This window comes from Vigna unguiculata, chromosome 1 (genome assembly GCF_004118075.2).
Source record: "Vigna unguiculata cultivar IT97K-499-35 chromosome 1, ASM411807v1, whole genome shotgun sequence".
Taxonomy (NCBI): domain Eukaryota; kingdom Viridiplantae; phylum Streptophyta; class Magnoliopsida; order Fabales; family Fabaceae; genus Vigna; species Vigna unguiculata.
Genome location: NC_040279.1, coordinates 27,046,076 through 27,070,094, shown reverse-complemented (window position 1 = coordinate 27,070,094; position 24,019 = coordinate 27,046,076). Strand labels below are relative to the sequence as shown.

General features: G+C 34.2%; 3 protein-coding genes across 6 annotated transcripts; 1 reads left to right on the top strand and 2 right to left on the bottom strand.

Annotated features, from left to right (window-relative positions):
- The first annotated feature begins 5,096 nt into the window (after positions 1-5,096).
- On the top strand, positions 5,097-8,630 carry LOC114186352 (cytochrome P450 98A2). The gene is made up of 3 exons (XM_028074423.1): positions 5,097-5,687; positions 7,286-7,683; positions 7,777-8,630. The coding sequence occupies exons 1-3, from the start codon at positions 5,201-5,203 to the stop codon at positions 8,419-8,421; spliced, it is 1,530 nt and encodes a 509-aa protein (XP_027930224.1). The 5' UTR covers positions 5,097-5,200; the 3' UTR covers positions 8,422-8,630.
- A 46-nt stretch (positions 8,631-8,676) lies between these two features.
- Positions 8,677-11,401, bottom strand: LOC114186363 (phosphatidylinositol 4-kinase gamma 1). 2 transcript variants are annotated; one of them, XM_028074435.1, is made up of 4 exons: positions 10,837-11,401; positions 10,532-10,653; positions 9,844-10,449; positions 8,677-9,732 (listed from the first exon to the last, which is right to left on the bottom strand). In XM_028074435.1, the coding sequence occupies exons 3-4, from the start codon at positions 10,358-10,360 to the stop codon at positions 8,963-8,965; spliced, it is 1,287 nt and encodes a 428-aa protein (XP_027930236.1). In that variant the 5' UTR covers positions 10,361-10,449; positions 10,532-10,653; positions 10,837-11,401; the 3' UTR covers positions 8,677-8,962. The 2 variants fall into 2 exon arrangements, with proteins under 2 accessions (XP_027930236.1, XP_027930232.1); XM_028074431.1 differs by having other exon boundaries at positions 8,679-10,449; positions 10,837-11,400.
- Positions 11,402-12,776: 1,375 nt separating this feature from the next.
- On the bottom strand, positions 12,777-23,261 carry LOC114183001 (4-alpha-glucanotransferase DPE2). Of its 3 annotated transcripts, none has more exons than XM_028069830.1 (23): positions 23,008-23,261; positions 22,236-22,591; positions 21,587-21,701; positions 21,406-21,464; positions 21,117-21,244; positions 20,872-20,998; positions 20,585-20,781; positions 18,246-18,324; positions 18,115-18,153; positions 17,806-17,925; positions 17,360-17,461; positions 17,195-17,278; positions 16,859-17,101; positions 16,634-16,759; positions 16,423-16,497; positions 16,207-16,278; positions 14,947-15,066; positions 14,450-14,547; positions 14,137-14,296; positions 13,880-13,978; positions 13,539-13,736; positions 13,329-13,422; positions 12,777-13,222 (listed from the first exon to the last, which is right to left on the bottom strand). In XM_028069830.1, the coding sequence occupies exons 2-23, from the start codon at positions 22,587-22,589 to the stop codon at positions 12,987-12,989; spliced, it is 2,925 nt and encodes a 974-aa protein (XP_027925631.1). In that variant the 5' UTR covers positions 22,590-22,591; positions 23,008-23,261; the 3' UTR covers positions 12,777-12,986. The 3 variants fall into 3 exon arrangements, with proteins under 3 accessions (XP_027925631.1, XP_027925623.1, XP_027925639.1); XM_028069822.1 differs by having other exon boundaries at positions 22,947-23,242; XM_028069838.1 differs by lacking the exon at positions 23,008-23,261 and adding an exon at positions 22,741-22,838.
- Between the last annotated feature and the right edge of the window lie 758 nt (positions 23,262-24,019).

Sequence of the window (24,019 nt, the reverse complement as noted above, 5' to 3'; positions counted from 1 at the left end):
ATTTAAAACTCATTATTGCCTTTTGAAGTCATTACTTTGGTAGATTTAGTATTAACCTTCTTTGACCTAACCCTACTCGGTTTTCTTATAGTTTGAATTGGCTTATCATCATCTTTGGTATTAGAATCATCCATCTCATGAAATATATTATCCTATTTAGAAGCCTATTTCAAATTTTCTACAAAACGAGCATCCTTATAGGTCAAAGAATAGAAACTTCCTCAAAACTACGACAAGGTGAATCAAGATGTTCTAAACCCTACAAACTATTGACAATAGGAGTGACATCCTCCAAAGAAGGCATACCAGTCAATGAATCAAAATCCACTTGAACAACACCATAAGTAGAAACAACTAGATTCTTAACAATAGAATATTCAATCACAACACAAACATGATCATTATTTGGCTTAAGTTGTGACCTGAGCAACAAAAGCTACCACAAGAGAGTGCACCATAATATCCTCCTCCACATGCTCCCCAACAAGCTCCACCACTGACTTCGTTGTAGGCTCTACCACGGACTCTACAACAAGCTCCATAATAGGCTCTAAAACAGGCTCACAACAGGTTGAACAATAGCCTCCACAAGCTTTAAAACATAACTTATAGATCCCTTATTCTCATCATGGACACCAACTAACTTAAGATGATAAAGTTGTATTTTTACACTCACTATTTTCTCCCCATTAGAAATTACATTGGAGTGTAACTGTCTACAATTAGATGGATCATGATCAATTATTTTATAACTTGAACAAAAAAAGTGGCAATGTGATTTTGAATGTAGGAGAGAAGAAAGTGGGAGCATAAATGTTCGTCACGAAGCACACCATTTGTTCGTTTTCAAAGCAACCACATCCCTCCTTCTTTTTTCAAATATAACTCAATTATTTTGTTTTTGTTTTTAATTTTTTCTCAAAGAAATTGAAGATTTGTTTGTGTTTCCTCATTTGTATGTTTTATAGATTATTCTCCGACGTCTTATCTACAGATAGTAAATAAACTTTCTCTTTGGTTATTGATTTGATTTTCATATAGAATTTCAGTTTTAATGAAAATCAATATAAGTATAGATAATACTAGATATATTTTGAATTGGATATGAGCCTTTATTTATCAAGTCACCTAAAAAAATGTTTTTGTTTTCTTTTATTTGAATAATTATTTATTTGCTACATACTTTTTTTTCTCTTATTCGTTTGACTCATCAAATATCCATAAGATACATTTGATTTCTAAGGTATTTTTTCTCCCAACACAAGTACACATTTTTTTTTTAGTTTTGTTCAAATGAGATATTTCATATGAAGAGTTTTTAAGGTATACATTTGACTAATTCTTCTATTGTTTTATATTTGTATGTGATGTTTATTTTTTATTACTTAAGAGAATGTTTGAAGCTAAATTTTGAGTGTTAATAAGATAAGTGTTTAATTTATCAAGTAACTAAACAACTTTTTTTTTGTTCTTAGTTTAATCGAAAAGCATACATAATTTTTCATTTTCCTCTTAATGGTTTAACTTATTGAACATCTACTAAGTTCACTCAAATTCTTGAGATACTTTCCGTCTCAACATTTATGAAAATAAAAAGATGTTATAGTTGTTATGAAATTTTAATTATACATAACATTTATGCCATTGTTATTTGATATTCTATTTTAAGATTTGTACAATTATAAATGTTTTCCTCAAAACTTGACATTGAAGAAAACAATTTTTTTCCTTTTTTACATTAAATTCTTGATTTGTTTATTATGAATTTAAATTTTAATAAAAAAATTATTTATGTAATGTTTACGACAATTGATGTAACAAGTACAAGTATATTTGGAGTCCACATTCTCTACTGATTTTTTTGGTGTCGTCCTTTGCTGGGCATTAAAAATATACTGTACTGGTATTTTAAATATCTTTTTAATATATTTTAAAATGTTGAAATTAGTGGTAATCAGTGTATTATGAAAGTACATTAGAGAAACAACACACAAAAAACTAGTAAAGAATCCAAATTCGTATATTTGTTATTCAATGAAAATAAGAATAAGAAAAAAACATGTACTCGATGAGAACAAGATCAAGAAATGTATGATTTTTTATTTTAAAAACAAAGAAAAATATAATAAAATTCACACTCAATCATCCCATCATTATTACGTAAGATGTTATAGTATATATTCCTAACATGAGTTTTCAAAAAAATAAAAAAACCATTCCATTGTTGTTTCTAAATCTTATGTATTTTTTTGTCAAAAATATTGATAACTATGATTTTTTTTATAGGTTACAACAAGATGTCAATGTTATTTCTGGCGAGGAACAAAGAGTTGGAGCAAAAATACAACAAATTTATCGTTGGCAATCACTCACACACACACAAATAAGAGAAAAAATATATTAGGCACCTCAAAGCCTACATCCACAAATACTCAATATAAATTATTATCACTTAAAGTGAAATTTTTCGAAAAAAAAAATTACAAACTTTCATACAATTTTTTATGGACAAAACTATGCAATTTTTCAGGAAAAAAATTGCTAGTCTTTATACAATTTTTGGTGGACAAAACTGTAAACCCTTTAATGATACACAACTACCTAAGAGACATTTTGATGACAATTCCAAAAACAATTCTTTATTTTTATAGTATTTTTTTGTTATTATCTTCTTCATATCTTTAATGATACATAACTACCTAAGAGACTTTTTGATGACAATTCCAAAAATAACTTTTTATTTTTATAGTATTTTTTTGTTATTATCTTCTTCATATCACTTAATGAGGGACTTTGGTGAATACTCACTTGAGACCAACAGTTGTGGTGGAGCTTATGATTGAGTCTGTGGTGGAGCCTATTACAACTCTTGTGGCATTGTTTGTTGCTCAGTCACAGCCTAAGCCAAATCATGATAACTTTTGTGTTGTGTATGGATATTCTATTATTAAAAATTTATATATTTTTGCTGGTGGTAGTGTGCCAATGGATTCTGATTCCTTGGCTGATATGCTTTCTTTGGAAGATGCCACTCATATTATCAATAATTTGCAGGGTTTACAACATCTCGATTCACTTCATAGTAATTTTGAGATTGTTTCTAATTCTTTGACCTCTAAGAAGTCTCGTTTTGCAAAAGAATTGAAATTAACTTCTAAATGGACTAACATATTTGATGAAAGGGATGATTCTAATACTGACAAGGATGATAAGTCCGTTCAAACTACAAGAAAACTTAGTAAGAGTAGATTAAAGAAAGTTAATACTAAAGCTACCAAACTAAGGACTTCTAAAAAATAATAATGAGTTTTAAAGATTTTTTAGAATATAAGAGAGATTTAACTAATGATAAATCTCGTGATATCATGATGAATTTGATTACTAATCAGAATTGTTAGAAATTACATTGATTTACTATTTTTCATCGATATATATACTTAGTTTCTTTTCATGATATGTATTTTTGCCTAAGTGTATAATGTAATTATATCATGAATTTGATTTGTTCCCATGCTTTTTCTTTTCTTTTTTCTTTTTTTTAATAAAATTTTCATGTAAAGACAATAATTTCTAACATAACCTATTTAGATTTTTCTTTTTAGGTACATAAATGTATGTTTTATATATAAAAAAAACCAATATAATATGTATATGAAGCTTCAATTTTATTCAAAATAATTTATATATGGATATATTTTGATACTGCTCATTAAAAATATTTACTTTACATTTATTTTTTTAATAAAATATTATATTACGATAAAACAGTAATTTATATAATCAAATTTAGAGAAATGTATAAACCACCATAGGTTACATTATTGACCACCTTCAAATTGAAATTAACTTCAAATTAAGTTTGTACAAACCACCTTTGCTGCATAGGTTATTTTCATAACCTCATAACCATCATAGAGAAACGTGACTTCCTCTGAGCATTGTTGCAGTCTTGCTATTTAATTTTCATGCAGTACTTTGTATATCCTTAGATACATCGATGTATGAGTATGAATAAATTAATAGTATTTTTCTGGAGAGGTGTATCTTTTGTACAACCCAACCCCTTAAAAAAGAATGAGTGTATTTGTAACAAAGTAGGTTAACCTTTCTTAATTGTTAAACAACACAACATTAACCTTTTTGTACATTACACTACCTCCTTTAAATACATGTTTAAAAAACAGAGATATTGATGATATACTTTCATGAAATATCAAAAGTTATCCGTGTTATTTACATATTATATTATTTTTTAAACTTTAAAAAATTATAAAACTAAATTGGCATGCTTTATAATATATATGTTGATGATGATGTGATAAAAAGATGACATATGAGGTTACACCAACTTCAAACTCAAATATAACCACCAATTCCACTCCAAATTGAAAATTTCCACTTCTCACTTCTCTGTGGACTGCACAGCAGGGAGGGGTCTACATCATCACCAACCTTTGATTCTTCCACAATCCAAATCCCAAGACCTGCACACTCCAATCTAATGCTGCACAATTTTTCATAAATTAAACCATTCTTTATTTTAACCTATAAACAAACATTTTCAGGCTTCAACTCAGATACCTGCAATTTTAAATCACAAAAAAGCCACTCACCTCACCAACCCCAACATCCCCAAAACCTTCACTGCAACCGTCACTACATCCTCATCCTCACATCAACCCATTCAATTATTTCTATTATCTTCTCACCACAACTTCTACACAACATTGCTTCACCAAATACCAACTTTCATTACCTAAGATAAACCAAAAAATAAAAATAATATATATATATATATATATATATATATTTTTTTTTTTTTCAAAAGTCAAAACGAATTGACATGTTCTGGCCACCTCATTATTAGACACATCCAATTAATTCTAATTTTGAGAAAGCTATATCTTTACAGCTTTGCATAGTGGGTGTGATAATTTTCGGTAACTATATAGCTCACATAAATAAATAAATAAATAAATTCAAATTAAACACAAAAAGTTGAAAACATTATGCATGCTTAGTGTTAGCATGTATTAAACGAAACGTTTCATTACACATACATCCAATTTTCACCAACTCCCTGTCTATGTTATGGAATATAAATCAAGATCAACCTTTCTTCTACTCTTTCAGGAACCGCACAGGCTCCACAATTAAACAATATTTTCGTTTTCTTCTTTTTCATCTTTTGTTCTGCAAAATGGGTCTTCTTCTGATTATACCCTTATCACTGATCACCGTCTGGGTAGGTTACACGCTGTACCAGAGGCTAAGGTTCAAACTGCCTCCGGGTCCACGGCCCTGGCCGGTAGTCGGTAACCTCTACGACATAAAGCCGGTCCGGTTCCGGTGCTTTGCGGAGTGGGCACAGTCCTACGGGCCCATCATATCGGTGTGGTTCGGTTCCACGCTGAACGTCATCGTTTCGAACTCCGAGCTGGCCAAGGAGGTGCTGAAGGAGCAGGACCAGCACCTCGCTGACCGCCATCGCAGCCGCTCGGCGGCGAAGTTCAGCCGCGACGGCAAGGATCTCATTTGGGCCGATTATGGACCTCACTATGTGAAAGTGAGGAAGGTCTGCACGCTAGAGCTCTTCTCCCCCAAACGTCTCGAGGCCCTCAGGCCCATTAGAGAAGACGAGGTCACTGCCATGGTTGAGTCCATTTTCCACCACTGCACCACTACTGGTACGTTTCTCCTTCTCAAATGTTACAATCTTCTTCTGCTTTCGCAATGTTGGTTGAATGATAAACTTAATGAAATAATAAAAAAAACAAGAGAACAAAAGAACTTCATGAAATCATACACATGATCTCTTACACAGTTTTCCAACAACAACCTTGTAGGGTTGTTCTGATGTTAGTGAGTTTGACTCTGATTACCTCTATGAACTCGCGAGAGGTCAATTTTGTTTTTAAAAAGGTGCAATTTCGTTTACCTGTTTAATAAATTTCACAAATTAATTCAATTGACGCAAGAAAATCCACTTTACTGTCTGTTGTTGGCAATGTGAATACTTTTTTTTTATTTTTTATTTGTTGTCCTTTTCTTAACGCTCGCGAGTTATTAACTTCTTCGGAGTTGTCTACATTCTAGTTTTTCTGTCATGTTCGGTAGTTAGTTTCGTTCTGTCTTTACTAAATGAGTAACTTATTACCAAAAAAAATTCAAAGCTAGTTTTCTTGTTCTAGTGGAAACACAACCTTGCATAAAATTATTAAAAGATAAATTAGAAAGAAAAATTGGCTGGAAACACATTTACAGATTGATATTTTTACGTTATATTTATACTTCTTCATTAAAAGTAACGATTATTAAAATAATGTTTGATACAAATATAGGTTTAAGTTATTTTAAATCAACAACATAAATATATAGGATAACAAGTAAATATTACACATTACAATTCTAATTCAGATGGTCTTTTAGTGTGATTCACATGTCCACATCATTATGACTCATAAGTCAAATATAGATGAACAACTATTTTCTCAACTAAATCACGAGATTTGGGCTTTGACTCGTGTGGTTTTCGTTTTTCCATTGATTCATATTTATTTATTTATTGACATTGAGCAACTAGATAATACCCCAAATGAACTATTTTCAATCATAAATACAAGACAATCTTTTGGGTGAGGCGAAAGAAAAGGAAATAGACTATAATGGCAAACGGGAAAAAAAAAAAACACAACCCTCTAAATGCTTAGTAAATGACTTTCATAATAAACATAGTTTCCTTTCATCTTAAACTACAAATATATAACTTTTAGACACAATGAGTGATTGGTATTGTGATTATATGTGTCTGTTAGGATATTAGTAACAATCAATCAACTAATTAGGTGAAGGCGTAAATGCGATGCAATGAATTATGGTTACGATTACATGCGGTTGGTGAGGTGAACCTATTTCGTGTGCAAAGAAAAAAGGTGCCTTCCTTAACAATTTAGGTCCACATGTATCTACGGACAGCGTTAGTTCAACAAATTCAGCCACTTTCAAGTTGTGTCATGTCATGCTTTAGTTTTGAACCACTTTTTTAATATGTCAACACATTAATAATAGATTAAAATTTTATAATTTTGAAAAAACTAAAAAAGAAATACATAATTAAGTTTTATAAGGATCAAAACCTAATAATTAATGGTTTGGTAGGGTGGTTGCAATATGAGAGTTGATTATTGTGTGTGTTGGAAGGAACCCTAATTTTTCCCACCCAAACAGTGCGAATAACTGTGATACCTTTTGGTAGAAAGTAAAATGAATGGTTTTTGTTATGCAGAGAATTTGGGGAAGGGAATATTGGTGAGGAAGTTCTTGGGGGAAGTGGCATTCAACAACATCACGAGATTGGCATTCGGGAAAAGATTTGTGAACTCAGAAGGTGTATTAGAGGAACAAGGAGTGGAATTCAAGGGCGTTGTGGAGAATGGGTTAAAGCTAGGAGCATCTCTGGCCATGGCAGAGCACATCCCATGGCTGCGCTGGATGTTCCCTCTGGAAGAAGAGGCTTTCGCCAAGCACGGAGCACGCCGCGACAGACTCACCAGAGCCATCATGGAAGAGCACACCGAAGCACGCAAGAAATCCGGTGGGGCCAAGCAACATTTTGTCGATGCCCTGCTCACGTTGCAAGACAAATATGACCTCGGTGAAGACACCATCATTGGCCTCCTCTGGGTACACCACTTTCGAACACTCTTTCAATTTTATCTATTCCTTCTAAACACCCACTTTCAAAAGTGTCAACAACAATTTTTCTTAATTTCGCAGGACATGATCACGGCAGGGACGGATACCTCTGCAATTTCTGTAGAATGGGCCATGGCGGAGTTAATAAGAAACCCGAGAGTCCAGCAGAAGGCCCAAGAGGAGCTGGACAGAGTGATTGGGCTTGAAAGAGTGATGACTGAAGCAGACTTCTTAAGCCTGCCATACCTACAATGCGTGGCGAAGGAGGCGATGAGGCTCCACCCACCAACCCCACTCATGCTTCCACACAGGGCCAACGCCAATGTCAAAGTTGGAGGGTATGACATCCCCAAAGGCTCCAACGTGCATGTGAATGTGTGGGCCGTGGCCCGTGACCCGGCCGTGTGGAAGGAGCCGTTGGAGTTCCGACCCGAGAGGTTTCTTGAGGAGGATGTGGACATGAAAGGGCATGACTTTAGACTACTTCCGTTCGGGGCGGGTCGTCGGGTCTGCCCCGGCGCCCAACTTGGAATCAACTTGGTGACTTCCATGTTGGGCCACCTTTTGCACCATTTCAGTTGGAGTCCACCGGAGGGAGTGAAGCCTGAAGAGATTGACATGGGTGAGAATCCTGGGTTGGTCACATACATGAGGACACCACTGAAAGGTGTGGCTTCTCCCAGACTCCCCTCACACTTGTACAAACGTGTGGTTGCTGAGATTTGATTTTTCTTTTCTTTTCTTTCCCTTCCACTCTGTTGCATTCACAAAATTGCCTTCTGCCACTGTTTCCATTTTCTGTCTATGAAAGTATAACTGAGATCAAAGTTTAAGCAGCTAAGAGAATGCATGATGCACTACTGAAATGAAGAGAATGACAGTGTGACACCCTTAAGAAAACACCTAATAATAAAAATATTAATATTTGAATTATATTTTTTTAGTTTTTTAACTTATAAAACTGAAGGGCGCAATAGTTACACAAGCAACATTACATTATATTGGGAAGGACCAATATAAGGAATGCTTGGATTACATTTTGAATGAGGAAAAAAAAAAATACAAAGGTAATTAATTACATAATCACAGGTGAAATATAGGATACAGGTCTACTTGACAAAGGGTAAATATATATGGTTTGAAGGAAAAAAGAAAAAGAAAGTTGCAGAATGGGGATGAGTTGAAACCTACACTATGAATGGTGTTAATGTACAACTACAAGCGACAGTACTTGGTGTCTCGCTTTGGCAACCTATCCTCCTAAAATTCAGAAACTTCCAAGATGTTCCAACTTTTTCCTGTTGCACTTCTTGTCCTCAAAAACAGTGCGCAAAAGCTCACCGAAAACCTCCAAAAACGCTTCCCATTCGACTAGGTTGAGGTCTCCGAAGGAAATTTCAGGACCTTCACATTTAGAGCCTTGTTCGGTGCGGTTTTTGGTGTGGATGCTACTCTTGACTTTTAAGCAAATGTTTTCCATTTCACTGGGTAACTCTTGACCTCCACGAAATTTCCTGGTCATCATTTGGCCTATTTCAGCAAGGCAAAGGCCAGCAGCAGCAGCTTGCTTCAACAAAACGGTGGAAACAATAAGAACACGCACTGCGGATTCCCTCAGTAAAGGAACGCCGGTTCTCAAAAGCTCTGCATCTTTGAAGGGATCAAGTTTGGAAATGTAGTCAAGTTCGAAGTCAGAGAAAGGAATAGAGGCTTGTGGCCAATGTAGCCACTCGAAATATGGATCGTCGAGCCACTCAGGGAGGCAAAAGCCGTGGTCGATGGGAACAAGGTCAGCAACCGTAGCACCATAGGAAGTATTGTTGTTGTTATTATTATTATTATTATTATTAGAAGAGTCATGCTTGGCCACAAGCATATTCCCTGCATGTCTATCAAGGTTCATGATCCTAATGTCAAGGATCCCAATGTTGTGGACAGAAGAAACCGAGAAGAAAGAAGGACCCAACTCTCCTGCATCAAAACCGTGACCAACAAAGCGTTGGAGAGAGGCAACTTTAGGCATTGGAGGAGCAGATGCTGCATTGGAAGTGACAAAGAATGCAGCATTAGAAAATTTGACTAAAGCTGTAGGAGGCACAGCAGCAAGGCCTCCATGATCAAGAAGATAAGCAGCTAACTCTCGGATACCAGTTTCACCAATGCGAATAGATTTCTTGAGGCCAGGTTGGCCCAGCATTTGACCCCCTAAGCCTTTGGGGTTGTTGAAGGCGAAAGGCTCTTCATCTACCGGCTTTGCAACAGCGATGTTGGTGCCATTTTGGTTGCAGAAAGCATAGGCACCACCTAGGCCACTTGGGATGGGTATTGGTTTGATACCTGAGGCCAAAGCTATGGCAACCTCAACAACTAGAGCATGTACTGGAGCTCCACTTCCACGAACAATCTCGATCCTTGGAGGGTGACAAGTGAGGTCTTCCCCTACCAGTGTGGTTAGGGGGAGGCATGGAGTGGAGAAACTGCGGTGAATATTATCGGCTTGAAATGCTAGTTCAATGGAGTGTGAAAAAGTACCACCAGTTTGGCTATGTTCAACAACGTGAGGATCAAGGTGACCGTATGATTGGAGTTTGCATCTCTGGGATCGGCTGAATGGCCCAAACCCCCCATGTCTGTCTATCGTCACAGCCATTTTGATAAATCTCATTCAGATTTTGAGAATGGCTGCTCGACTGCATTCCAAGGGACACTTCTTCTCACCAAAACATCCTCAAACTACTTTTCTCAACACGATGCCTTCATCACAAACAACAATCAAACTTATCATTCCCCTCTTTCCAATCAACAATTTATTCATCAATCAAAACCAATTTCTTACCGTGTATTGGCTTAATTTATGGGAAAATTTTCAAATGCTGAAGTCATCGCTTAAACTCTCGATAACATACTAGCAGAAAACCTGGCTAACCCTGCACATTTTTTTCTTGAATCCCTAATAACCTGCAAATTTCCCAACCACAAAAACGTAAACAACAACCCTCAAACGAAAACGACCAACACTACATATCGCATCATGTCATAACACAAACAAAATTGAACACGACAAATGCCACCATTTTTGAAACCATAATTTAATAAATCCAAAATCACATATCACAATCATCAGGAGATTATAATTTATACCCTGAACACTGTGAAGGTATTCAGGGAAACGAGAAGCAACGGGAGGGCGAGAGAATCAAACCGTCGCCGGAGTAATATCGAAATAAAACTCCACTTTCACTCCCACTCCCACTCCCACTCCTGACGTTAATATTCCCCGCCTCTAAGCACGAACCCCTTCTCTCGCCTTTTCAACCTTTTCCTCTTTTTAACTTCGTTCTCCTCTTTTTCCTTCTCCAGCGTCGCTATTTTTGTTTCTCCACTCCCACATCGACACTTGGCATCTTTTTCCCACACAAATACTATACTATTTTTTATGTTATACCAAACCTGTTAATTTAGTATTTAACTAACAACCTTAAACTGTAACCGCTTCTTGCTTCCTGCGTGGCCTTTTCACGACGTGACACATGACGTCAACCGAAAAATAGGTTGTGGTCAGGTTGTTACCTTTCATGGTGGCATTTTGCTTTTATTGGTTTGTGGCCGTTAAAAGCTTCTCTGCATCGCAGGTTTCTTGTTTCTCCCTGCTATTTGTTCTTTATTTGTTGCGCTCAAAAAACCGCCTCACAGTCAGATTCTCACCAACATCAACCTTCATTTTTATGCGAAATTGGAGTTGTTTAATTTCAGACAATAAAAAAAAACATTGAATCTGTGTCGGAGGATCATATCATGACTTAGTATTATAATAACACCAAATGCTAATGCATACTTCTGTAATGATGTCAACATAACACAAATACAAAAATTAAACGGAATGAAAACAAAACAAAATTGATAGGTATCGAAACCTATCAAAATTAGTTAAGTCAGTTTTTAATATTTTGTAGACTTACATTGTAGGCTAAATATTTTTAGTTCTGAAAAATAAACTAGTTTTGATTTTAAGGTAACGTATAACACTTTTGAAAAAATTTGAAATTTATAACTTAAATATTATTTTTTTTATTTATTTTAAATGAATGTTTAAAACTAAAAATTGTGATTCCAAACTTTATAGAGATGAATATCAATAAAATTTTTTTCCAAATCCTAAAATCGAAATCTACTCATTTTGTAATGACTAAACAATGATTTCAAATTTTTCAGGATTGAATTTCTTTTTTCAAAATCAAAATTAAATTTTTTTATTCTATATATAAGGACTATAAACGTATTGAAGTTTATATTATGTTACAATTTAAGTTTAAAAATAAATAAATATATTTTTATGTAAAGTATATATTTTTATTATTGAATTAATAATATTATATATTTTAAAATAAATAAAGTATAAAAAGTAATATAATTAAATAAAAAAAAGATAAAATAGAAAAATTAAAAGAGATAAATAATTTAATAAGAAATTTCAAAAAGTATATAAATAAAAAAAGTTACATTTTATAATTTAGGTTTTTAGATTATTAAATCAAATTCACGTTAAGAGAAGAGGCTTTCAACATGACATAATGTTCAATCTTTGTCTTATTAAATAGATTCAATGTTCTTTGTTATGGTTGAAGTAAAATAGTGAAGAAGAGAAATATTTGTATCTATACTATTACAAGATTCCATTTATTCTTCACACTCTTGTATACACTTTCTTCCGGTGGAGATCTGACATTGATTAAGATAAAATGAATTTCTAATATATAAATGAGTATAAGTATAATAATGTTTTTCTTTTCTTATTTACAGTTGACTACGTTAATGTTGCCTACGTAAAGGATGCATTAAAGTAAATATTTAAATTGATTCTTGAAGTCCTAGTGTACGTGTTAATAGGTTCTTTAAAAACCAATTTCATGCAAATAGTTTCTTAATTTTTTTTTGTTTGGACGTTAGTTTCTCGATTAATGGGACGTTAGTAACAGTTTATGATAGATAATGTGGCATATAGTTAGTAGTTCCCTCTCACATACGTTATAATACAATTTTAAGTTGGTTTAGTTATAAAATGAGGGTATTTCTACGCTTGATAAGACAATGTATTTCTAACATTTCTCTTAATAGCTAAAACTTAGACAGAACAATACATGCTTCGAGATTTATTTGCATTATTGATCAAGAAACATAACAGGAACAGATGAAAATGATTACACATATGATCATTATTACTAACTCCATCGTAGCAGGTTATGGGACATGATTTGTAGGGCTAGCATGGTGAACCTCATCATCCACAATTTTTATTTGACAAGAACATGCTTTTCCGTGGTACCAGAAAACTTCTGTTTCTCAGAAACAGCTTCTGCTACTTGCAACACAGTAACAGCTTCTGCTACTGACAATGCTGCCAGTAGGCTGGCATCTATTCCTGAAGCTTGTTCCTTAGGGAGTGATCTTCCACTCCAACGTACAAGATCTTTGATGGTGGTTTGAAGGTCAATATCCTTAATCAATGATTCCAAACTCACATGCACACCTGACAACAATCCAAAGCACACACTTCGATCATAATGTTACAAAAGGCACTTCAATAATCACAGATTCTCTAGCAGAGTTAACTGAGGACAAAGCTTAGGACTTACGGTATCTCCAATAGTGCTTTGGATTTGTAGGGTCATTGATTGTCTCCTCTGTTGCAGGGCGTGTTGTATATTCTTCTTTTAATGCTAACAAGTCCTGCTCACATGCATCACCAGATTAAGGGCATGAATTTCAAAAATGGAATTGGTCCAGATAGCCATAAAATCAAAGTTTGCTTTCACCCTTTTATATCAACATGACTGTGAGAATACCTGAAGAGGGAAGATTGCCCACATTGATGGAGCTTCAAAATGTTGCCTTATAATAAAATGTGCAACTTCTGGAATACATTGATCTGGCGGCAGTTCATCGGACTCCATCACATTCTTGAAAAACCGGAGTCTTCTATCTTCATCTTCTTCCCACCAAGCACGCATGGTAGAACAATCATGGCATGATGGGGCACATACCTGCACATTGCCGCAAGTCACCCAATTGTAAAAGCACTCTAAATTGAAAAAATTTAGTTCTCTATAAAGATGAATTTAGATTTAGCATATCATAACAAGGAAACCCCGAATATCTAATTGGTAGAATAGCTAATTTGGTGTACCGTCATGTAGCTGTACTGAGAAGGAATACCAAATTCCAGATCAGGTTCATTGGGCATACGCTGAATGCGCAACCCAACTAATCCCAGTTCTTGCATAACCTGCATTACAAATTTGAAGACAGGTCCTTTAAATGTGCCCAAAATAAAAATAAAATTTTCTCAAGATCTTTGGGATAAGTCATAATGTGTGAATTGCAAGTAAAATAAAGATTGATTTTCTTGATTAAGAGAGCTTGAGGAAAACATAAAGGGCATACAGGATGGACACAAGATGGAATGAGGCCCAAATCTTCCCCACAGGCCAGCATGTCTGATGAATTTAGAAGTACAGGAAGGGTCTTCAATGCATTTTGCCTCCAAAGATTCTCTTGACGACAGAAATAGTAGTCATTGTATAATCTTTTAAGAACATTCTTGCTGTATTATATGACAAGCAATAAGAGATCTAGTGAGTAGATATTTTCATGAAGAATATGGAAAAAGTAATTGTATTAGATGAAGAACAGTTTTCAGCATATTGTAGGAACGATCCTAGTGGACAGCACCACAAGTCACGGATTATTAAGGTACCTGTGATCATCCAAATCCTGGAAACTTGAGGTATCTTCAAGGTTGAAACGAGGATAAAATTTTCTTGGATTCTCTGGATCACGGATTAAAACTATATTCTGCAAGCCAATAGCGTAGAACATAATGTAGCACTTGCAATACCAAAAAGAACACAGATAACAAGACAGAATAAATATTCAAAAGATATTAAAAAAACAAATTTAAGATTGAAGAATGTAAAAATTAATTTATCATCAATGTAAAATATTTTATGCTACTAATTAATTAATAAGGAAGTGGCACATCATTATCATTGCAGTAACTAAGGTTTTGCTTTCAGTTCAGTGAAATAGTAGGTTAAAAACAACAGAACCATATGGTTTACTGAATAGAGTAAAACTCTTAACAAGTCTGTAAGTCAAAATGAAAATAAATCTTAATTAGTTTTATATTTCCTAGTAAATGTAAACACGGACAGAAGTGGAATTTGAACAAGGAAGCAAATTTGATGAAGCTACCTGTGAAAGATCAAAGAGATTGCGCCGTAGGTTGTCTTCACTCTCCAACAATACAGAACTTTCTGCACAAGTTTTCAGTTTGGAAGCAATTTTTTTCTCTGTGTTGCTATCCTCCTTGAACTAAATCCATTTATTGAAAATAAAAGCAATTATTGAACAAGACACTTCAACACTCGGATAAAACATAGAATGGTTGAAAAATAGTTGACAGAAAATTTAATCATTGAATGGCATATTTAGAATTAACCAACAAATCTGGACATTATATGTTATCACATCATACATGACAAAATCTATAAACCCCCCAGATTGGTGCCAACGAATCCTACATATTACATTGACTACATTATTTTACAAAAATATAGCAAGAGGTTTGCCCATAGGTACAGAAATAACTTCAATCTTGAATGTCCGCACACTCTTGCTTAACAAATAAGTAACCATGCAACCTATATTGTTCTATCACGAAAAAAAAAATCTCCATTTACCAATACTTCAATAAAGAACATCAAACAGTTTATGTTTTGTGAAGAAGATATACTACCCGCTGGATTTCTAAAACCGAATTTTATGCAAATTGTGGATTTCATTTCAAAAGTATTTAATCTCTAATGCAATAAGGATAGATACATAGCAGTAGCACTCTTTAGAAGTTGTCTTCCTAGTATATTCCAAGACGTACACCAAAATGTCCTCTCTGCCAATACTAAACCAGTGATTTCAGTCTGTTTAACAAACGCTGATAACTTTACAAAACCCATCGATGATGTGATTGGGGTGTTTGATAAAAATGAATTGAATACTGGGAATGTTATAGTGGATTTTCAGGCCATTTAGGTCATTTCACTAAAGACATGTTGCTTGGCTCATAAAGCTTAATCAACTTATATATTAACTTGACAAAGATTAATATGAATAAGAAAAAACTGTATTCAATTTATTAATGTGATCAGAACATCCACCTCTATATATAGAGAGAGAGCTCTAAGCCTAAAGTAAAGATTACCAAGAAATCTCTAGAATATGTTAACAGCTTCTAACAACAAACTTAATATCCTACTTATCTATCATTCCCAACTTGCATTGACATCATAAAATCGTTCAGTGGAAAGATCTTTTGCAAACAAATCTGCTAACTAAAGCAAAGTCCATTCATGTAAATTTATGATCAAATCTAAAGGCATGTGCTATGTGGAAGTGTATGATCAAACAGAAATCAATGACTACTATACAGAAAACTATACACAAAAGGATTATCACCTCATAGAAGTTCTTGTCAAATTCATTGAGAAAAGTTGTTGCAACAAATGTCCAAGCAGCTCCAAATTTTTCCTGAACAACAATGAATATGAAATAGTATAGCTTACCTTGAGAAACACATTTACAAGACTGCAACACATTACAGAAATCCAGCCTGGAGATAAATTTATTACATAAAAATGCAGTTGTAATAGCCTACATAGGTAGACTACTAACCTCTAACAGTTCCCGCTTAATATATGGGCGACTCAAGCGATTAAAGTCCCATATCCCTTCTCTTTCAAGTTCTTCCTACAACAGATAAGGCATGAACTATAAATTGACTAAAAGCAGAGCAAGAAAAAGAAGTTTCTTATGCAAGTTAAAGCAGTTCAGCACACATTCATGGCATCAAGTGCCCTTCAAATTGAAGAGAACATGAGGATACCTGACTAAGAGGTATAGATGGCCGGAATTTTCCAACTAGACCTGTCATAGCATGATCTGGAAGTTCCCATATACGGAAGAATCCCAATATGTGATCAATTCTGTAGGCCGTAAAATATTTTGCCATCTGGCATGGATTTTAAGAAAAGAATATTTTTAGCCTATATATTTAAATTTGGAAGACATTATCCACTTCAGGATAAGATGAAGAATTCAAAACCAAAACCTGTGTCAATCGAGCTCGCCACCAGCCATAGTTGTCCTTTGACATTTCTTCCCAATTATAAGTAGGGAAACCCCAATTCTGGCCATTTTTATCAAAATAATCTGGTGGTGCTCCGGTGGAAGTGTTCATTCGGAACAAATTTGGATAAACCCAGGTGTCCACACTGTTTTTGTCAACTCCAATAGGAAGGTCTCCCTTTAATATCACTCCCTTCTTTCTCGCATACTCTGCGGCTTCTGATAACTGTAGTCAGAATGAGAAGTAAATGGTAAGATATTATTTGTTTGTGATTTGATTGTCATGAACTTACAGAGGATATGGTTCAATTTAATTTACTTGTAAATGTAGATGATATTGAACATAGTAGTGGAAGCAAATTATCTCATAGTGCAGGCTGTCCTTGGATACAAGCTTTTCTAGCTGTAAACAAAAGGAAACATAAAACCTCAAATATAACCGTGTAAAAAGAAAAGAGAATAAAAATTACACTAAGGCATATACCTTATCGTCTGAATAATGAGCAAAACGACCCCATTGACTACGTTCTGATGTTTCAAAGAAGTCCCGCAGGAAACAGAAAGCAGCATAGGGTTTCAACCAACCCTGTTAACATCAAGATAAAAGCTGAGTCCGATGGAAGGTTGGCCTCTATCACTAGAAACAGAGGGAGATCCAAAAAAACTACCCACCAAAAAGTCATAGATTAATGGTTTTTCTATAGATATGATGTGATTTTTATATTATGATGTTGTTTAATTCATGAAATTAACCCTGCCTAGTGAGAAAAAGGTAAAAGGGCTGTCTTTTTGTAGTTTCTGCAAGAAATAATTGATCATGGAAGGTTTACTATAGAAGAGAAAGAAAAAATGTACAAGATACAAATAGATAAAACATATATAGCATATTTTGCCAGCATACTAAACAGGAACCCAGTGCAGTAGTAATACCTCATTCTCAGAAAAGAACTCCTGGAAAGAACTTGAATTGAGTATCAAATCTTTCTCTTGAGCAAAAACTTTCTTAGCAATTGAGAGTTTAGTGGCCATTGTAGCTTCATAATCAACATCCTGTACCGACAAAATATTAACCACAATTATGTCAATAATCAGGATATAGTGGTGTTTGCTCCGAACTGATATTTATTTAAAACACAAGGAGTGACTAAAAAGACAAATTATTTAGACTTTGTAACAGCCTTTCAACGATGCATTTCATAAATAAGACAATCCTCATTTATACAGATTTGATGGCATTACCTTCCGATCTAATTGCTGCTTGGCCTTTTCAATCTCTTTCTGTTTAAAGGAGCCCCAAAGCATTTCAAATATCAGCATTTTGAAACTGTTACCATTGCTACTTAATAGAGAATAAAATTCCTAAACATAACCTTGATCTCCTCCGGTATGTTATTGGAAAGAGCCTGTACTCTTAGGTACAATGGATGCAATGCAAAGACCGATAGTGAACTGAAAAGAAAACAAAAACAAGATCAATGAAGTCTCAATAGTTAGTCTATGAAATGTCTGAAACAACAATTAGTCACAAAAATAAACCATCATGAATATCAAATTGGACTGAATGCCTCTTACCATCGATATAATCACATTTAATAAGAATCTTTATCTTTATACAAGGAAAGTTTGCCAATAGCTATACAAGGAAACTTAGTTTAACTCATGACTAATTTACAGCTATTCAAAGTTGTCAATTAATGAGATAAGACAGCAAGAAAATCAGCAAACAATACAGTATATAAATTATAGTGGAAGAATAAGGAAGAAATAAATCAAGGATTTAGCTAATCCCGTTGGCATCCCCCTCAAACTGATGTACGTAAATCTTGAAGCATCAAGTTGCCAACCAGAAATTCATGGTGAGATTGAGACAAGGTCTTAGTAAAGACATAAACAATCTAAAGATACATGAGGAAGACAAATGAGGTAGCATCACAGGTAAAGTGACAAACAACCTCAATTGTTAGCTACATTCATGAAACATGGAATTGGCAACACGTTGAATAGTTATTAGTGTTGGAGATTCCATGTTAACTAGAGATATGGCCAAATTATAATATTTAAGTTGGTGTAATCTTCATCTTATAGACCAGTTTTGTATGATTGATTAAATTAGACTTAAAGTTCACTTCCTAAGATGATATCAAACCTCATTCTAGCAAGGTTTGGTGGGCATATCGTATCACCCACTATCGAGTTATTATTGGATTATCCACAAATATTTAGTCTCACACTCGAGATGTCCAATCCTTGGCATGAAGAGGTGTGTTGGAGATCTCACATCAACTAAAGATATGACCAAATTATAGTATATAAATGGGTGCAAACTTTATCTTACAAGCCAATTTTATAAGATTGAGTAAAGCCTAAGGTCTACTTTCTTAAACTTAGCATGAGGAGGAGTAATCTCATGTTGAGGAAAACCAAGTTCTACCAATAATTCAAAAAAGTTTCACCTTCAAATTCAGTTTCATAGGAGTTTGGATAGAATTGACATCTACCAATGCAACCAAAGTAATTAACTCAGCGTATACATAAACTAAAAGCAAAAAGAACACCATTACAACTATTTCGTTGAAAAATAGAGGAATCATACTAACTTTGAGTAAAGGAAAAAGTCAAGGAAAGTGGAATGAAACTTATCAAACTATGCCAAGGAGCCTACTTCAATAAAAAGACCTGTGTGACAAACAAACTTCACAATGGAATCATATAAATTTCTTCTTTTAGATCATGAAAACATTATTTACATTTATAAATATCTTATTTTAGATCTTTCAAAAAATCTTTATTTACATTTATATGTAAGAAGGGTCATCCTTGTGACATTTGCTAGACCAAATCTTACCTTATATAAAAGCAACGGTCAAGTTTCAAGAAGCTAGATAAAGAGATCAAGTTGATGTTGAAGAACACACATCAACATCAAATCTTTCTAAGTACTGTTGTAATATTTGTGTTCTTTGTGGGTGTTGAGACATCTTGTAAATCCTTCACCCTGTGAAGTTTTCCCAAGTGAGCTTAAGATATACTCTCTGTGAGAGTGTTTTTTCTTTGTGATTGAGAGTTCTTAATATCAGGGGAAGATTAAGAAAGGTAACTAAGAATGGTTTGTGTACTCGTATAACCTGGAGAGGTTTGTGTACTGGTTATAATCATTAATTTGATTACTGAACCTCTTAAGTGGTGTGCTTAAAGGAGAACTAGTCTAAAGTTGCTCAAAAAGAGTCTAAGGCTCTATTCAACTCCCCTTATAGAGCTAGTTGTTCTATCAAATTTGAATAACTCAAATGTGAACCAAATTGCCGATAATATGGGGACACATTCCAGAACTTCAGTGGCAAAGGATTAATAAGAATAGAATTTTATATGGCTACCACCCAAAAATTAGAAGGCATTGAGGACTCAAGAAGCAAAGTATGTTTAACATCCAAAAGACTGCAGTTCTTTTGTTCAACCATTTTGTCATGTTGAGGCAAACAAAGGCAATGTTGAAAAATGATGCCTTTTCAAATATTCTTGAAATTTATGAGACATATTCACCACCATTAGTAGATTGTAAAACTTTTTGACATGTAGAAAACTAATTTTCAACGTAAGAAATATAACTCTGAAAAATATGAAATATCCTTATTGTAAAATTTCAGTTATAATGATACTTAAAAAGTACCAACATTATCTGATGTCTGCAATGATTTTGAAGCAGCCATACCTGTATGGATAAGAATCCCACCACATCCCATGAACAGATGTATCATTGATAGGTAAAAGTTGAACTAAATGAAAACCAGATGCTACAGCCCAGTCGACTAGCAACTTAAGGTCAAGAAACTCTCCAACACCCAGATCAGATTCCGACCTAACAGAAAACATAGGGATAGCTACGCCAGCACCACGCCAAGGTGTTTCCTATCAAAGAAAACCAACAGTTTAAAGCTATAAAATCCAAGAAACAAAAACGCATAATCTCCATACCGATATGTAATTTCAGCAACTTACCCTCAGCATGCCATCTGAGAGAAAAATATATTTCACATCATTCCTTGTGGAGTTGGTGGAAACTTCTCGGTTTGAACCACTCTCTATAGAAAAGTTACCACTCCTATCATACTTTCCATATCTATATGTAGATTTACTGTTAAGGAAAAATATAAAGCTCGATGAAACTAGTGACTGTAACATTTGAAACTAATAACACCATAATTTCTTCATATAGTTTATGATGAAAAGTTCAAAATGGATATCTTATTGGAAAATCACTCCTTTGCATCACGCATTCAGCTTTCCAGACAGATTCGCCAAAATAGCTGAGTTTTAGTCCTTTTTCAGCCTTCCACTGACCCAACTTTGTGTTGCTACCAATGACATATATCTGTAAAATGTAAAGAAAGGTCACTAATTAAAGGTAAGTGGAAACCTTTTAACCACAAATCCTAGATATATCAGTATAACATATACATAATACATGTTTTCAATGAATTTACAGTGCATGCAGATAAACAACATTAGTCCTTTGGGATAAAAAGGTCTCACTGATGAGTCTTTCTCAACATTAGGGCAGGAAATTTTGAATTGGACCAAGACAGCTTCTCCTAGTCATCAGGAAAAAAAAAAAAAAAAGAGTTAACAGAAAAATAATAAACCAACATTTTACACACATTCACAACCTAAAAGTCCCAATAAGAGATTGAAAATTTAATTTGAAAACATTTACTTTCCGATTCAAAATTTATGTGGTTGTCTCCTACAGTTGCTTCGCTCAAATCCCAGCTTTGCCTAAAAATGACATCTTTGAAAGCACTTCTGAAAGGGAGGGAATCTGAGGCAGCCTGGACATGACAATAAAATACATAAACATCTTGAGAATATAGTTTTGGAAACTAATACTGTTATTCTAACAAAAATTTATTGAATTATACTACAAATGACAACTATTAACTTCCAGAAGTAATTTATACACTAACTTTGAGAGATTGCGCCAAGTGAAATATTTTGGCAAACTCTGAGCAAAAAGATCGAGGAATAATAGCTTATGAATGAATTATTTTATTATATTGGCAAACTGATAAAATATCAGACTACTGAACCCAATTGGAAAACAAGAAAAACCATCTTCCGAGTATGCGCAATGTGCTCAATGTTATTTTTGTAAAAAATATATCTTTCATTCTTACAGCTTCCGGGTAAAGAACACACTGAAAAGGTCTATTACAGTGTAACATCATTTAACAAAATGAATCTAAATTTATATCAGGAGTGGCAGTAAAACTAGGACATATCTTTACAGAAGCAACAAAAAACAACCTTAGAAAGAATTACTTGAAATGGTGGCACAGAAAAGTAGAAGGGGAGAAAGGAAGCACCTGCCAAAGATCACGGAACTCGATCTCATGTCCACTCTGAACACCTTCAGGTAGTATCAGTTCGCGCTTCTTCCCCATCTCCCATCTCAGTACATTTTTCTTATCATCTACAACATAATAGCTGTACTGGCATTGGAACCCTCTTGGCACTGTGATGCTTCCACCCCAGATGAGCTCACTCCCTTGATGAACAACACTGAGCAACACACCCCTCTTCACATTCCAGGCACCAAGCGCTGGAACAGAGCCACACACCAGCAAGCTCTGACCCCATTGGGTAAAATACGGTATCCGGAAGCTTACTTTCACCGAATTCACGGACTTATTCCCAGAAAACAATCCTGGATTCACCATATCTTCCAAAACGAATAATGACAGAGCAAAAACAACTCAATTTCTGACCAAAAATTGATTTTTTTAATAAAAAATAAGTGCAACTATCAGTGCTGCTGAAAGATCAGAATGAAATTGCCAGGGAACTAAGCCCACATTCTATGGGACTCACCAGCAAGAAAACGAAATGAAACGATTAGGCAAAACTCAAGTTACACACTTTTTAGTATTGCTATGAAATGCTTCATTTCGTTCATAACATGTAATTGCCTTGGATTCCAAATCGAACACCACATGCCCATTGAACATAGTTAAATTTAACAGAACTCCAGAAAAAGAAAGCCTCACCATGAAAAATTAGTTGAATAAAAATCTAACCTTTATGTGAAATCAAAGATGGGTGGAGAGAGAAACAGAGGGAGAGCGTGATAGAACACACCTTTTCTTCAGGCAGAAGATATGATATTGCGGGTCTTCAAAAGGGAATATAAATATTTAAAATGGAAGTGTTTTGAGAAGCGTTTGTCTTGTTCGAAAGAGAAACAATGTGGGGAGATATTTGATAGAAAAGTAGAACGTGCAAAGTGAAGAAAGACGCTACTAGCTTAGAGATTGATACGTAGTTTATGTGTGACAGAGAGACACGATACTGCGATATTTATTTCTTGATATCAGTGCGGGCAAGAATGGGTTGCTAATTGCAATCATCATCACAGTTTCATCACTGATGTGATGTGTAGTAATTCGGCAGCTGAATCTCCCTAATCCTCGTTCTATAATGGACTTCAGAAATTAACGGTGAAAAACGAAAACGTTTCTCTTTCTCTCAAAATACAAATAGAGAAAACTACTATTTATGTCATTTATAACGAATCTTTGTTAAAAAATAATAATGAAGATAAATAATTGGATTCTAAAATCATTTCTTGTTCACTGGATTACTGAATGAGTAAATAATATTTATTCCATGAAAAAACTAGTACTCTTATTTAGTCTCTACGTTTGTTATAAAATGTAAATTGTTCCCTAAAATTTATGACTTAACGTAGATAAAGAAAAAGTATGTGATAGTCAAGTGCAAAGCATAATCAGCATACATAAAATCATTGCCAGTATATAATTACTTTATTTAATATTTGATGTTGAATATTGACCATATCTCTCCATTAAATGTTGAACATTAACTACGTCGCTCCATTTAATATTGAACATAGATTAAATCACACATAAACTCTCAAATGTTTAAGGGCGTCTCCATTTATAGGTTTTTAATGGTTTTTTAACTTAAAAAATTCATATACTAGAGGAAATTGACCATTATGTGATAAATTTCCCATTTTCATCTTAAAAACAAATTATACGGTGGGAATTGGTTTTTTAGTAATAAAAATATGAATTATTAAATGAAGAAAAATAAATTATTAAATAAAAATATTTCAAATATAGTTAAG